The following is a 13,048-nucleotide window of genomic DNA, read 5'->3' as shown; positions in this document are numbered from 1 at the left end:
AATTTTCAATTTTCGGCAAAGTCAATTTAAAATTCAAACCATCGATTTTTGAAAAAGTTAAGTTTTGAAAATGAAGAATGATGAGGGAGATATTGCCCTCCTTCACAGCTACGTGAATTAGAGAAGAGAATTGGCATATGAATAGACAAATAGATTAATAGAACATAATAGAGAGTAACGAAGCAATCCCACAAATAAGTGGATATTTGATTTTTTAAAAAAGGTCTTTTATGTAAGTGGGAAAAGATGAACTATTCAGTTAACGCATTGGCAAAACTAGCTATCTATTTTATGGGAAAAAGGAAAGTAGATCTCTGGTTTATACCACAGACAGGTTAAAATACTAATCATAATAAGTATAACAATATTAGGAGAAATATAGGTAAATATATTTATAACATTTTGAATAGCAAAGGCTTCTTAAACAAGATATAAGAAACAGACAAAAACAGGTCTGCAGGGCTTTTTGAAACACGTAAAAGATTTTGGTCTCTCTTTCAAAGTGGCTACAGAAGTGATTGAAATATTTTAGCAAAGGAGTGGTGGGATTAGATTTGTTTCCAAAAGAGCATTCTCTCAGATGTGTGGAGGAGACGGAAGCAGGTTGGGAATTAATGCAGTCAGGAGGCTGTTTCAGCAAACTGGTTGGGATGATGACAGTTGGGTCTAGAATGGCAGCGACGAGAAATGGAGAGAAGCAGATAGAGAATTCTAGAAATGTTGAGGACTCATGGTATGGGATGGGGACAAGAGAGCTGAGTCTGCAAAGGTAAGCAGGGCCCAGACCAGGAAATGCATGGTAGTCTGTAGTGAATATTTTGGACTTCTTTTCTTTATTTTTTATTTTTCTTTCGTTCTTTATTTTTTATTTTTCTTTCGTTCTTTATTTGTATTTTTTTAATTGCAGTAACATTGGATTATAACATTATATAGCTTTCCAATGTAAATCGTAATATATTTCGAGTTCTGTGTAGATTACATCATGTTCACCACCCAAAAACTAATTATAGTCCTGGACTTCTTTTCTAAGGATATATGGTGGGCTAATCATGAGCTCTACCCTCAAGAGAGACACATAGACTCCTTCAGTGTGAATTCACTAGAGAAGGGTGACCTAACACCTTAATCCAAGTGACAAAAGGTCGTGGCCCAGGCGAAGGCATTTGCAGTGGGGGTGGCATGAGGTGTTTGGACCTGCGATTGGTTGTGGGAATAAGGGAGAGGGCCTGTCACAGGGGACCCTCATGTTCCACTGAGACGTGGAGGAGGTGCAGGTGGAGAGGGAACACAGGAGATTAATTTGGGACATGTTGAATCAGAGGCAGAGGTGGAATATCAGAGAGGAAATTTCCAATAGGGAGCTGGCAACACCTGTCTGAAGCTCAGGGATTTGGAGATGTAGATTTCAGAGTCATTAGCACTTTGATATCCACTGACTCTTGTTTCTTCCTTCCCGGATTCTTGATTCTCGGAGTGCCTGCAAGGAAGGAGGGCCCTACCTGACCCTTTGGGAGTTTAAATCTCCTTTTTTCCGCTCTCCCATAGCTGGTGGTTCAGGACTGGCTGGTGAAGGAAGAGAAGAGTCCTTGCCTGGAGGCAGGTCAGGGTGAGGCTGGGACTTTGCCTGAAGACACACACTGGGTTTTTGTTTGTTTTTGCCCTGTTTCCTCCACTTCCTCACCTTCCTCCCTGAGAGCACTGCATCAATAAATCCCTTGTCCAGACATTCTTGTCTAAAGAGAGTGAAATTTAAGACACAAAAATCAAGATAATGAGCGTTATTAAGGTGGCCTGGGAAAGGCGTGTAAATAAGAAAAAGAGCAGCCCAAGATGGAATCCCGAGAGCCCACTGTTTACCATAAAGATGGAGAAAAAGAGCCCAGAGATGAGCCTGAACAAAAGATGTTATGAGGGTGGGTGAGGTGCTGTGAATGGAGAATGTATCAGACATGGAAACCAAGAGAATTTTTTTTTCTTTTTTTGAGGAAGATTAGCCCTGAGCTAACATCTGCTGCCAATCCTCTTTTTGCTGAGGAAGACTGGCCCTGAGCTAACATCCATGCCCATCTTCCTCTACTTTTATAAGTGGGACGCCTACCACAGCATGGCTTGCCAAGCAGTGCCATGTCCACACCCAGGATCCGAACCAGCGAACCCCTCACCACCGAAGTGGAACATGTGAACTTAAACCACTGCACCAAAACCAACAGAATTTCAGGTCAAGTGTATGAAATGATGCAGAGAAGTCAACTTAGGTAAGGACAGACAAGGATTCATTATATATACTGCAACAAAGAGGCCTCATTTTACACCATTAAAGAATGGGCATTTTTAATATTTTGGAAGACAAAAACTGATGATAACATATATTCCTCTTTTTTTTAACAAAAGGCATTTTTGAGTCCCTATTATTGCACAAGCCCTGTGCTAGTGCAGTGCTGGGGGCAGCGGCTGCCACGGAGGGGCCAGTCGTCTCATTACAGGCCAGTGTGATAAGTGTTGCAACAGCAGTAAGTGAAAGTCATTACCGGTGCACAGCGGAAGACTCAGCATCTGCTAATCCATTTTCTTTCCTTTATTAGTGATTTCACAACTTTGTATACAGTTGTTTTGATTTATACATCATATTTAATATAATTTGCTGCTACAAGTCTTTTAGCAGAGTGTTAGGTACATGAGTAGGTTTGTGGAGGATCAAGTATGCTAACCAATCTGCATGGAAGTAACGGAAAATGCACTACTTTATTGTGTGGATATCCTTTTTTTCTTATTTGTTTACACATTCATTTTTATTTTTAGGAAAAATGAATTCTTTCAGCACCTGATGAAATAAAGGAAACCTGGTATTAGCTCTTGTTTTATGAATACTAGTTCATTTCTTCATCTGTAAATTCATCTTGCACAAATGGATGGTCTGGTGAACAGATTATCCACTCACTAGTAGATTGTATTTGTGTCTGGCTCTACAGGGTCAAGTTATCGTACCTTGGCAAGGCTAACTGGAAAAAGCAACAGCAAGTTGCTTTGTTCTTCTTGCCTCTAAATCTGTAGTGAAGAGTGGCTCCAATACAGACCCTGCTAAAATTCTCACAGAAATCTACTCATTACTGATGGATTCTGCACTTTGGGGAGCTACGGAGAAAGCATCATCTCTTCTTGTTTTCTTGTCTTGTAACTTTGTAGCAAGGGAAATCAATGATTGTCAACATCTGCTTTGTTTAATTAAGTATTAGAAACTTATCCCTTCCTACTGTGACTACTGAAGTCTTGCAATTGTTAATTTCAAGTGGCCAAAAGAAAGAGAAAGAAGATACTTTCCATCTTTGGTTCTCATGTTGTATTTGTCTATAGTGATCATTTTCAGTCTGTCTTCTAGCTCTCTGCTGCTGTTTGTCAGTTGATGCTATCACAAAAAAGGATAGGGTACATTCAGAGCTAGATTTCCACCAGGTCCTGGCACTAACATGATTTCATCTGACTGAAACCTGGCAATCTAGGTAGTAATAGGAATTTGCTTACAACTACTTTGCAACTCCCCCAAACTCCCACTCCTCACCCCTCAGTCCTCATTTGTTTGCTGTGATTGGCTTTCAGGTATTAAATGGTAATCTTTAAAAGAAGATAACATTATGAATGCTTTGCTTCCACCTCAGCAAAGTGGAAAGTTAGGAGCTGGAAGCAATACACTGGCCGATCCTGATTTTTTTTTTTTTTTTAAAGATTCTATCTTTCCCCTTTCTCCCCAAAGCCCCCGGTACATAGTTGTATATTCTTTGTTGTGGGTCCTTCTAGTTGTGGCATGTGGGACGCCGCCTCAGCGTGGTCTGATGAGCAGTGCCATGTCCGCGCCCAGGATTCGAACCAATGAAACACTGGGCAGCCTGCAGCGGAGCGCACGAACTTAACCACTCGGCCACGGGGCCAGTCCCCCGATCCTGAGTTTTGCATGATTAATCTAAATCAATTGAGAAAGCAAATATGTTACTGTTTAGAAATTGTTTTCCATTTTGCTCTTCAAAAACTCATTTGAAAGCCACATTTTTCATTTCCTTACATTGACTCAGGTCTTCACAATGAGACCTAACTATTTGGAACTTTTGGCATCTGTCTTTTACTACAACGTAAAATTTAGTAATGCCAAAGTGCCTGAAAAACAGAAATTTCTTCTTCCTTTATGGACTTCAATGACAAGAGAATTAGCACTAGATCCTTTTCCCTTGACGTCAATTAACTTATTTTAAAATCTATTTCTCTGCATAAGCACTTTTCATCATGGACATTGTGACCATCTTAACTGAAAAACATCACCCTTACAATAAGAAACCTTATTGGTATATCAATTATCAACTACCAACATTAATATGAAAATTGTGATTAGATAATCTAAACAGCAAAATAATTAATTCGCCCATTCAACAAAATTCATTGAGCAGCTATTACACTCCAGCACTATTCTAGTTGCTGGAAATAGAACAGCAAACAAAACAGACAATAATTCATGTCCTTGGGAGTTTATATTCTAGTTGGGAAGTATAAACAATTAAGAAGGAAAAACATAAAATTTATAGTATCCTAGATGGTAACAGGTATTAAGGGGAAAAATAAAGCAGGGAATGGGACTAGAAATCATGTCTGCAAGTGGGCAGTAATTGATATAGTGGCTGGGGAATGAAGCATCGATAAGGTGATATTTGAGAAAACACTGGAAGGAGGTGAAGAAATGAGACAGGAGGGTAACTAAGAGATGAACATTCCAGAAGGAGGGAACAGCAAATGCAAAGTCCTTAATTAGGGGCATTCCAATCATGCTCCAGGAACAGCAGAGGCCAGTTGGCTGCAGCAGAATGAGCCAGGGCACAAATTGAGGAAAGAAGACTAAGGCAGCCCAGGAGGGAGGCAGATCCCCTGGGGCCTTGTAAGCCATTTTTAGAATTTTGGTTTTTGGTCCAACTGTGATGGGAAGCCTTCAGAAGGTTTTGAGCAAAGGCAAGATTTGTTCTGACCGAGGTTTAAGGGGATCATTCTGGCGGCTGTGCAGAGACTAGAATGAAGGGGGAGGGGAGCAAGGCCAGAAGCAGGAGAACACGAAGGAGGCAAGAGATGATAATCCAAATGGAATTTCTGTGTAACTTTGGAAGGATTACTGTTTTAAGGAGGTCTGAACTTTAGAACTGGCAGTATTTGATTAAATAAGAGAAATATTTTAATTAGTACAAGATACAGATCAAGGAACAGGACAAACATAAATTAAGCAGTGTTTACTTAAAAAAGTATGCATTTAGTGTGTAATAAGACATCAATATTAAAACTTGGTTATGTTTTCTTTCTTGTATCACACAATTATCATAACCATTTACAATTATTGGTAAATGAGATAAATACTGTAATTATGTAGCCTCATTACTTGAATATTTAAAAAATAATTTTCTTCTCCAGAGTTGTAAAATTTTATACTCTTTATTTATTGTTTTAATTTTACTTTTCTGTTTCATTTTTAGATTCAGAGAAAAATATTAAATTATTGCATTATAACTTGGAACCAGATTGCTAAATATTTAAGATATATTAAAAATCTTTAGCCTAGACCAAACTAATTTTTTTCAATTTTATAGCTCAATTATTAATAGACACCTTATTTCTTTCCTTTGTATAGTTTTAGGTATTATCCTTTCTCATATCACTACATTTTACACAATGTTATATTTGCTTTTTATGGCTGGGAATCAAAATATGTACAAATGTCAATTTTGTTATAAAAAGAGTTAAAAATTGTGAACACTTTGAGAACTTTGGTAAAAGTTCACTTCCTTGCAGAACAGCATTCGCCAGTTCAGGAAATAAGGGAATTAGGATTATGTATGACAATGGACAAGGTAATTTACTAATTAACAGCAGCCTCTGGGAGCAAGCAACAACTCCTTTAAATCTTAAAATCTCCGTATCTCCAAGTTATCTTTTATCTCCCAGCTGTGAAATTTTGAGTCCATGACGTAACGCTAACGATGAACAAATTTGCAATAAAATTGCAAAATTTTTAGGGTCACAGCCGTAAAACAAAAGCCAGTAACTTGGAATAGACGGTTCAAAAGCCTTCTGTTTTTGGTCTGCCTCTAAATCTGCAATTGCACAGCTTATTAAAGACAGTTTAAGACCGGAAGGCAGGCCCAGGTGTTAGAGCAATCCGCAATTTATCTATTTTAAATGTAATGCAAAATTATGTTTTCTCGTATTTACTGTATACAGCGACATACTTGCTAACAAGTAGGACGTATTCCGGAACTGTGGAGCGGTTTTCCAGAGAGCCATTTACGGAGCATACTCATATGCCACTAACTGGCCAGATCTTTAAGCCTATGCAAGCAGAACACACACGACCTCTCCTTTTCCTTTCGCCTTTGCGATGCGAACAGGCTAGACGTGTTCATGTGATGCGAGTGACGTCAGCCCTCATCAGGTCGCGTGACCAACGGCTAACCTTCCCACTACCCCGCCCCCGCCGCCGGAGCAGGAAATCTCGCGAGAACCCATCTTACTATCAGAACTTACCGAGGTTGCAGGGGAGTTGCTCGGAAGGGAAGGTGTGACTGAGCGGCGGCGTTTTTGCTTTGATGCTCTTAGCTCTCTGGGCCGCGGCAGAGGCCTTTGGGGATTGCCAGAGTCTGGGCAAGCCAGCCCGGTGCACGGCGGGGGCGGTGGAGAGCGGGTGGCAGTCATATCAGAAGTGAAACGTGGCGCACGGCGGGCGTCGCCCCTCCTAAAGGGGCTGCGAGGGAGGGAGAGACCCGCGCCGGGCGGGGCGGGCGCGGCTGGGACCCCTCTCTGGAAGCAGGCAGGTGCCCACATCCGGCCTCCGCTGTGCCGACGCCGAGCGGCCCCGAGGGGAAGGGGCTGCGCCCCTCGCCCTGCCACCCGGCCACGGCGGCGCGGGAGCCGGCGTGGAGTGGTCCCTGGTGCCCGGCGCCCGCAGCAGGGCCGGGGGCCTCCGCGACCCCCGGCGGCAGCCCCGGGCAGTGCACGAGCTCCCCGCATCTTCCCGCCAAGTCAGCCCCCGATTGGGGCAGGAGCCTCCTTGCGGGTGGAACTGGGTGATCTGGACGTCTCGCCTCATTCACCTAAATCCTCTCCGGGCTGCTCCCCCGCACATCCTCTACCACCCACCTGGTCTCTCCCTAGACGGGTGTGCGCCAGTGAGACCCGGGCGCGGGGGAGGGAGGCGGGAGAGCCGCGAAGGGACGCGGCTGGAGTCGCTAGAGGGAGGTGTGGGACCAGCGAGGAGGGGGCTCGGCGCGGGCGCGGGGGCGGCGCCGCGGAGGAGGCGGAGGCCGGGGGCGCCGACGAGGCTTCGCCCGAGCCGGGCGCGCTTTCCCTGGCCGCGCGGGCTCGCAGCGGCGCGGGCTCGTGGGGAGCGCGAGGCCGCCGCGGCGCCCGCGGGAGGGAGGCGGGCCCCGGCGCGCACGCTCGGCCGAGCCCTGGCGCGCCCCGCGCCCGCGCCCGCTGACAGCTGCCGCCGGGCTCGCGCCGTCCGCCGCCGGCTGCGCGGCCTCCGCCCCCGGCGCCCCTCCGCCCGCCCCCTGCCCCGGCGCGGCGCGTTTCGCAACTGCTTGCCCGAGCCCGGCCGGGTTCCGAGCCCCGGCGCCTCTCCGTGAGCACTTGCCCCCACATTGGGGCAGAGGGGCTGGACAGGGGCGGCGGAGCGTGCGGAGGAGGAGAAGGAAGCGAGGCCCCGAGGAGGAGGAGGAGGAGGAGGAGGACGGGCGCGCCGCGGGGAGGAGACCCCACGCCGCCCTCTCTGGTCAGCTCCCGGCCCGCCCCGCCCCGCCCCTGCGCACACGCCCTCGCGGGCGAGCCACTTTCCGCCGGGAAAGTGCGGGCGGCCCTGGGTGACAGCGCCACGGGGCCAGTCCCGGGGAAGCCGCGCGCCCGCTCGCGTCTCCTCCGCCGCGTGCCCGGCCAGGGGCACAGCCCGCACCGAGATGGCCTCGACTACAACGTGCACCAGGTTCACGGACGAGTATCAGCTGTTCGAGGAGCTCGGAAAGTAAGCGCCTTTGCGGGGCCCCCGCACGGCCCCTTTCCAGCAGAGGGCGGGTCGCGTTCCCCCCGACCCGCCGGCCTCCCGCGTGGGGCGAGGGAGTTTGGGAGAGCAGGGGAGAGGGAGGAGGGCCCCTGCTGGGTCGGCTCGGAGGAGGGTGCTGTCAGAGTAAGGAGAGGGGACCGGGAAGGAGAACGACCCTCCACCACGGCTGTGGTCCGCTCCGATAATCCTCAGCCCACCTTCTCTCGCTCCCCCACCCTCTTGCCCTAGAGACTTAGTGGATTTACGAGCCCTGCAGTTGTAGCTGTCATCCTGAGAAGTGTGCGAGCGTGTGTGTGTGTGGAGAGGAAACAAGAACCCATGTAAAATGCAACATAGATCATGTTTTCTGTAAATGGAGATGCCTCCTGGTTAGCCGGCGTGTCGGCGGCGGGACCCGCGTACCGCTGAGAACTTGCTGCCACAGACGGTGCCATATTTATTGATGCCGAAAGTTCAACTTGGCTTAGAGTCTATTTCGCATCCAGTAGTTGTTCTGTCCAGGAAAAGGGCCGCCCAAAGGAACCCGACCCCCTACCCCATGTCCGCTGTCATTCTTTGCATTAGATTACTCGCTCATCATCATCCTTCCTAGGATTTACGCGTGCATCTTCGCATTCTCCCGGAGGATTTATTTATACAGGCAACGGAAAAGCCCTCTGGAGACCGGGAGCAAGCTTCCCAAGGGTAGCCTAGCTTTGTAAAAAACGACCTCCTACACCCGACTGGCAGAACTACTTGGAGATGTTAAGGAAGGGGACAGGAGACCTACTGAGGACCTGTGCAAAGGGACCTAGGGACCGAGCCGTGAAGGTTGATTTATGGAGCATCAAACCCAGTTCCTCTATCGCTAGTTTCGACTATTACTTATGAAAGGGGTGGGTTTTATGTGTATGTTGTTGTTTTATATAGTTAAATGAAAGGAAATGTAAGGAAAATTTTATCCTTATATGTTGCCTGCTGTTAAAACATGGAGAATATGTCGGAAGAGCAGCTTAATTCAAATCTCTCCCCTCCCCCAGCCCAAGAAAGGGCACGGAGAAATCACCAAACCAGGATTTGTTAAGCCACACAAATGTGCCCAAGATTTCTATTTTAATGAAAACAATGGCTCTATGTATTTACCTGGAGCCAAATTATTTTTTTTCCTTGCCAAAATAACTGGGCAGCTGATTTTTTGCTGCTCTTCCTCAGCTCTGCTCTTTGCAGGGTTTTTTCTCAGAGCGTTGGGTGCTGTGTGAGTGTGAATTGTAAAATGTTTTCAAATTTCGTTTGCAAACAAGAGCCGTCGTAATTGGCAGTTCCTTTCATTTTGTCGATTAATAATGTGTGCTCCCAGTTAAATAAAATGTACTTTTATTCTTCAACGTTAAAGGAGGTCTGGGTTTCCAGGAAGTATTCTTCATTTTCTGGATATTACTGTAGTGCACTGCTATCTCACAATTCACTGAATTCAGAAAAATGCTCAGATTGTTGTAATTTTTTAACAGAATATCAGAACTGATTATATTGATGACCTGCTAATTATTGGTTTTCAGGGGGGCATTCTCAGTGGTGAGAAGATGTATGAAAATCCCTACTGGACAAGAATATGCTGCCAAAATTATCAACACCAAAAAGCTTTCTGCTAGGGGTGGGTATTTCCAACCACATATATGTTAATTTTGTATTTGTCGTGTTGAGTGTTGGTCTTTTTGTCTGTAAATATGTCATTTAGTTATAATTGTAGACTTAGGTATCATATTACATATTGAGATTATTTCCCTCGAGAATGCCTCTTGCTCTGTACAGTTTAAAAATAAATGAGCAAATATAATTGTTATCGTTTAATAAATTGTTACTAAAATTCTGTCTGTCCTATGAGCAGTACCATAAATAACTATATTTTACAGCAAATAAATGTCACTAAGTGCATTTTGCCTTTGGCTCTACTGTGAAATAACTTTCAGAAAAACCCTGGAATGGAAAAATGTAAGTCTCACAACAGTCATTATTCCCTTTAGCTTTCGAGAGGAAAAATAGGTCATAGCTCTGTTGAATCATATATTTCAATTGTAGTTACACTTGAGCTTAGTTCATCAAGGTATATTTAACAGTAACGGCTTTGCGAGGAACATTGTATGCTGCTATATTCTAGGAAGTTCAGCTTGGTTTTGCTGTTTTCTGTGTGCAGTTCAGATCTTCACTTCATCTTCTGCAGTAAGGCTTCTCACAGACTCCTGTAATGTATTTCACACATGCTTTAGAACCACAAAGATAACTCATACTCATAAAATAGCTGTTGACATAAGCAAAAAACTTGGAGGGACCTCACTGCATTCTTTTAATTTTGTTGATCATGCAAAAGTACTTATGCTGAAATGTTAGGCATTTCAATTATTGTGAGCACGTGTCTAAGGTATTTCCTTGGGAATTTATGGTTTGATGAAATAAAAATGAAATTAAAATGAACAAAACGCTGTGGTGTAAGCCCATTTCAGTGACCTGGTTTATTTTAACTAATGAGAGAAGAAATTCCATTAGGATTAGTTTTCCTCATTTAATTTGTCTTCTAAAATGTGCTGCTTCCTGTTATCCTGGGATCGTTGCGTTTGGTCTCGGCCATGATTTTTTTCACCATTTGTTGCAAATTCTACTTTTAACACGTACATTAGGTTTAGGTTGTCATTTCAGTTGACTCGTTTGCATGGGATTTTGTGATTTCCTTCATCCGATTTTACTGTGATTTTGAGTAAGATCTATATGCTGAAGTAACCAGCACAGTAGATTCATGGCATGGAAACTAATGGGAGGTGTGACATGCTTGGTTATGTCCCTCTTCCCCCTTCCCTCTACTCCACAGTAGAGTTTTTAACAGTGAAAAGGAGTTGCTAAACTGTAAATGACGTTTTAGTGTGAAAAAAAAAGAATAATGAAAAAGTGAAGTCAAATTCTTTCAGTGCCTGTGTGACTTCTTCCTGTGTGCTAGGTACTTTTGGCAAGAGTAGAGTATCGGTTCTTTTGGAGGCGTTACAACACCCATCCCGAACTTTCAGTGGCTTTAAATTTTCTCTCAAAATGAATCAGTCTTGTGCTTCACTTTTACTAATTTCCTTAGTCAGTGTCACCCGTTTTCATCCACTTTAGTTCATACTCCCTGCATCAGAATGGCAAATACACTTGTCTCTGCTCACGTACGTTTTATTTGACTTTCTTCTGCCTCTAATCTATGGAAGATAAGTCTTCTCTAGCCTGATGGAATTCCTCGTCATGTGCTCATACTCTGCTTTAAAGAACAATCTCTACCCAGGGGCACCTGACCCCTCCTGGACCTCATGATTCTAATGATTGCACTTACAGCGAGGAAGAGCGGTTGGGGTGCTGAACTAGACCTGCTCCTGTCCTCCTCTGCGGTTTTCTTTCCCTGTGACTTTGGGCAAGTTTCTTAACCTGCTTGGACGTTAGCTTGCTGAAGAATGGAGTAGAGGCTGATGAAGTAGGTGCTGGAACTAGGTGCCCTGGGTTTACATTCTGATTCTCTGCCTATTAGCTGTGGGATCGTGAGCAGTTTACATATTTTCCTTGAGTCTCAGGTTTCTCATCTGTAAAATCTGGTGGGAATATAACCCTTCCTTTTATAGGGTGTTTTGAGGAGTGAGTGAGTTACTAGAGTATAGAACACTGCCTGCTCCCTAATAAGCATTCAGTGATGACTAGCTGCTGCTATGATCTCATTGGCTGTTATAAGGATGGGTCACGTAAGATTACCTTATATGAAAGAACTTTAAAATTACAAATTCAGTGGCAGCCTTGATTTAGCTGTGAGAGCCCAGTTTGAATCTTGGCTCTACTATTTAGTGTGTAAATTTGGTTCAGTCACTTACCTTTTCTTGGTCTCAGGTTGTTCTTCAATAAAATGGGAAATAAAATTCCCCATAGGGTATCATGGGTTGTTTTGAGGATTTGGTGAATTTTATGAGAATCACTTCTTAAGTTGTACAGTGCTGTGTCAATTTTACCTATTATCGCTGCTCACTTGTAAAATATTACAGTACTTTTCCTTCAGAATGCTCTTTATTTTATAGTCTCATCAATTAGAGCTGTTTATAGAATATTTGCACTTTGTATACATTTGTTTAACCTGTAAATTATAAACTTAAAAATACCATGCTTTCATTTTCTAATATAATATTCCGTAGCAATAAGGACATAGGAGGGGCTCAGTACAGAGTGACTAGGAGCAAATGTGGCTATTAAATGGTTTGTAAAGGAGTTAGATACCTACTTTATTCCTAAGAACAAGCAAACACTAGATATCAAGAAATCTGGAGTGTATTGAGTGCACACTTTAAAATATGAATTCTCCTTTAAAAGCACTCCCTTCTCAGAATATAATGATCCTAAAAAAACTACTTTTGCAGAAGAATTAAAAAAATATATTTAAAGGGAAATGTAGAATGAAATGCAAAGTAGCGTGCTTATTTTTTCTAAGAGAGTGATTTTATTTTTGGCTGCATATGACAGTTTTTGTGGACATGTAGTTTTTTATGCAAATTTTTTTGTGTGTTATTTGAAATGCTATGCCTTTGTAAATCCAAGCTTTAAGCCTTTTTGTTTTAATGAACCGGCAGGTCCTCCAACTCAAATGATGTTCTTTAAATGTAACATTACAACTGAAAAAGAAAGGCCATTGTCAATAAATCTGAGACCATGAGGGATTTGCCAAAAATTTGGCTACATTCCTGCACAAATTTGCACATCCAGCTACACTGTCACCCAGGCGTTTTTCTGTGCCTGGATTTTAATGGATTTCCAGCACACAGTTTCACTTGCATTTCCTCTCAGCTGTTAGTCACACACACCATATTTGGGAGACTCAGAGTCTGTTGAAGAATTTCTTTCCTTTTGCGTTAACACGTGCATTCACAGAGCATTCATTATGTGTTACTGATCAGATAGATACATATACTCATCACATGTAATTTGGCTTGTTTT

General features: G+C 43.8%; 2 protein-coding genes across 52 annotated transcripts in view; one reads left to right on the top strand and one right to left on the bottom strand.

Annotated features, from left to right (window-relative positions):
- Window positions 1–7,162, bottom strand: part of LOC106843161 (uncharacterized) — a 39,017-nt gene extending 31,855 nt beyond the window's left edge. For 2 of the 4 annotated variants that reach the window (XR_011501853.1, XR_006525732.2), the window contains exon 1: window positions 6,252–6,387. Coding sequence is in view for 1 of the 4 variants with exons in the window: in XM_070504680.1 (XP_070360781.1) it covers window positions 6,547–7,029 (483 nt within the window). In the remaining 3 variants the exon portion in view is untranslated. Of the gene's footprint in view, window positions 1–2,316; window positions 3,956–6,251; window positions 6,394–6,546 lie in introns of those variants that run through there. The other 2 variants (XR_011501852.1, XM_070504680.1) reach the window with 2 other exon arrangements.
- A 294-nt stretch (window positions 7,163–7,456) lies between these two features.
- The window catches only part of CAMK2D (calcium/calmodulin dependent protein kinase II delta), a 291,337-nt gene continuing 285,745 nt past the window's right edge, over window positions 7,457–13,048 (top strand). For 27 of the 48 annotated variants that reach the window (XM_070504658.1, XM_070504674.1, XM_070504647.1 and 24 more), the window contains exons 1-2: window positions 7,510–8,038; window positions 9,613–9,707. In XM_070504658.1, the coding sequence (XP_070360759.1) occupies window positions 7,974–8,038; window positions 9,613–9,707 (160 nt within the window). In that variant the 5' untranslated portion in view covers window positions 7,510–7,973. Of the gene's footprint in view, window positions 8,039–9,612; window positions 9,708–13,048 lie in introns of those variants that run through there. The other 21 variants (XM_070504672.1, XM_070504662.1, XM_070504644.1 and 18 more) reach the window with 9 other exon arrangements.

The sequence above is a fragment of the Equus asinus genome, chromosome 3 (assembly GCF_041296235.1).
Source record: "Equus asinus isolate D_3611 breed Donkey chromosome 3, EquAss-T2T_v2, whole genome shotgun sequence".
Lineage (NCBI taxonomy): Eukaryota > Metazoa > Chordata > Mammalia > Perissodactyla > Equidae > Equus > Equus asinus.
The sequence above is the reverse complement of the archived record's forward strand: the minus strand, read 5'-3'. Positions and strand labels throughout refer to the sequence as shown.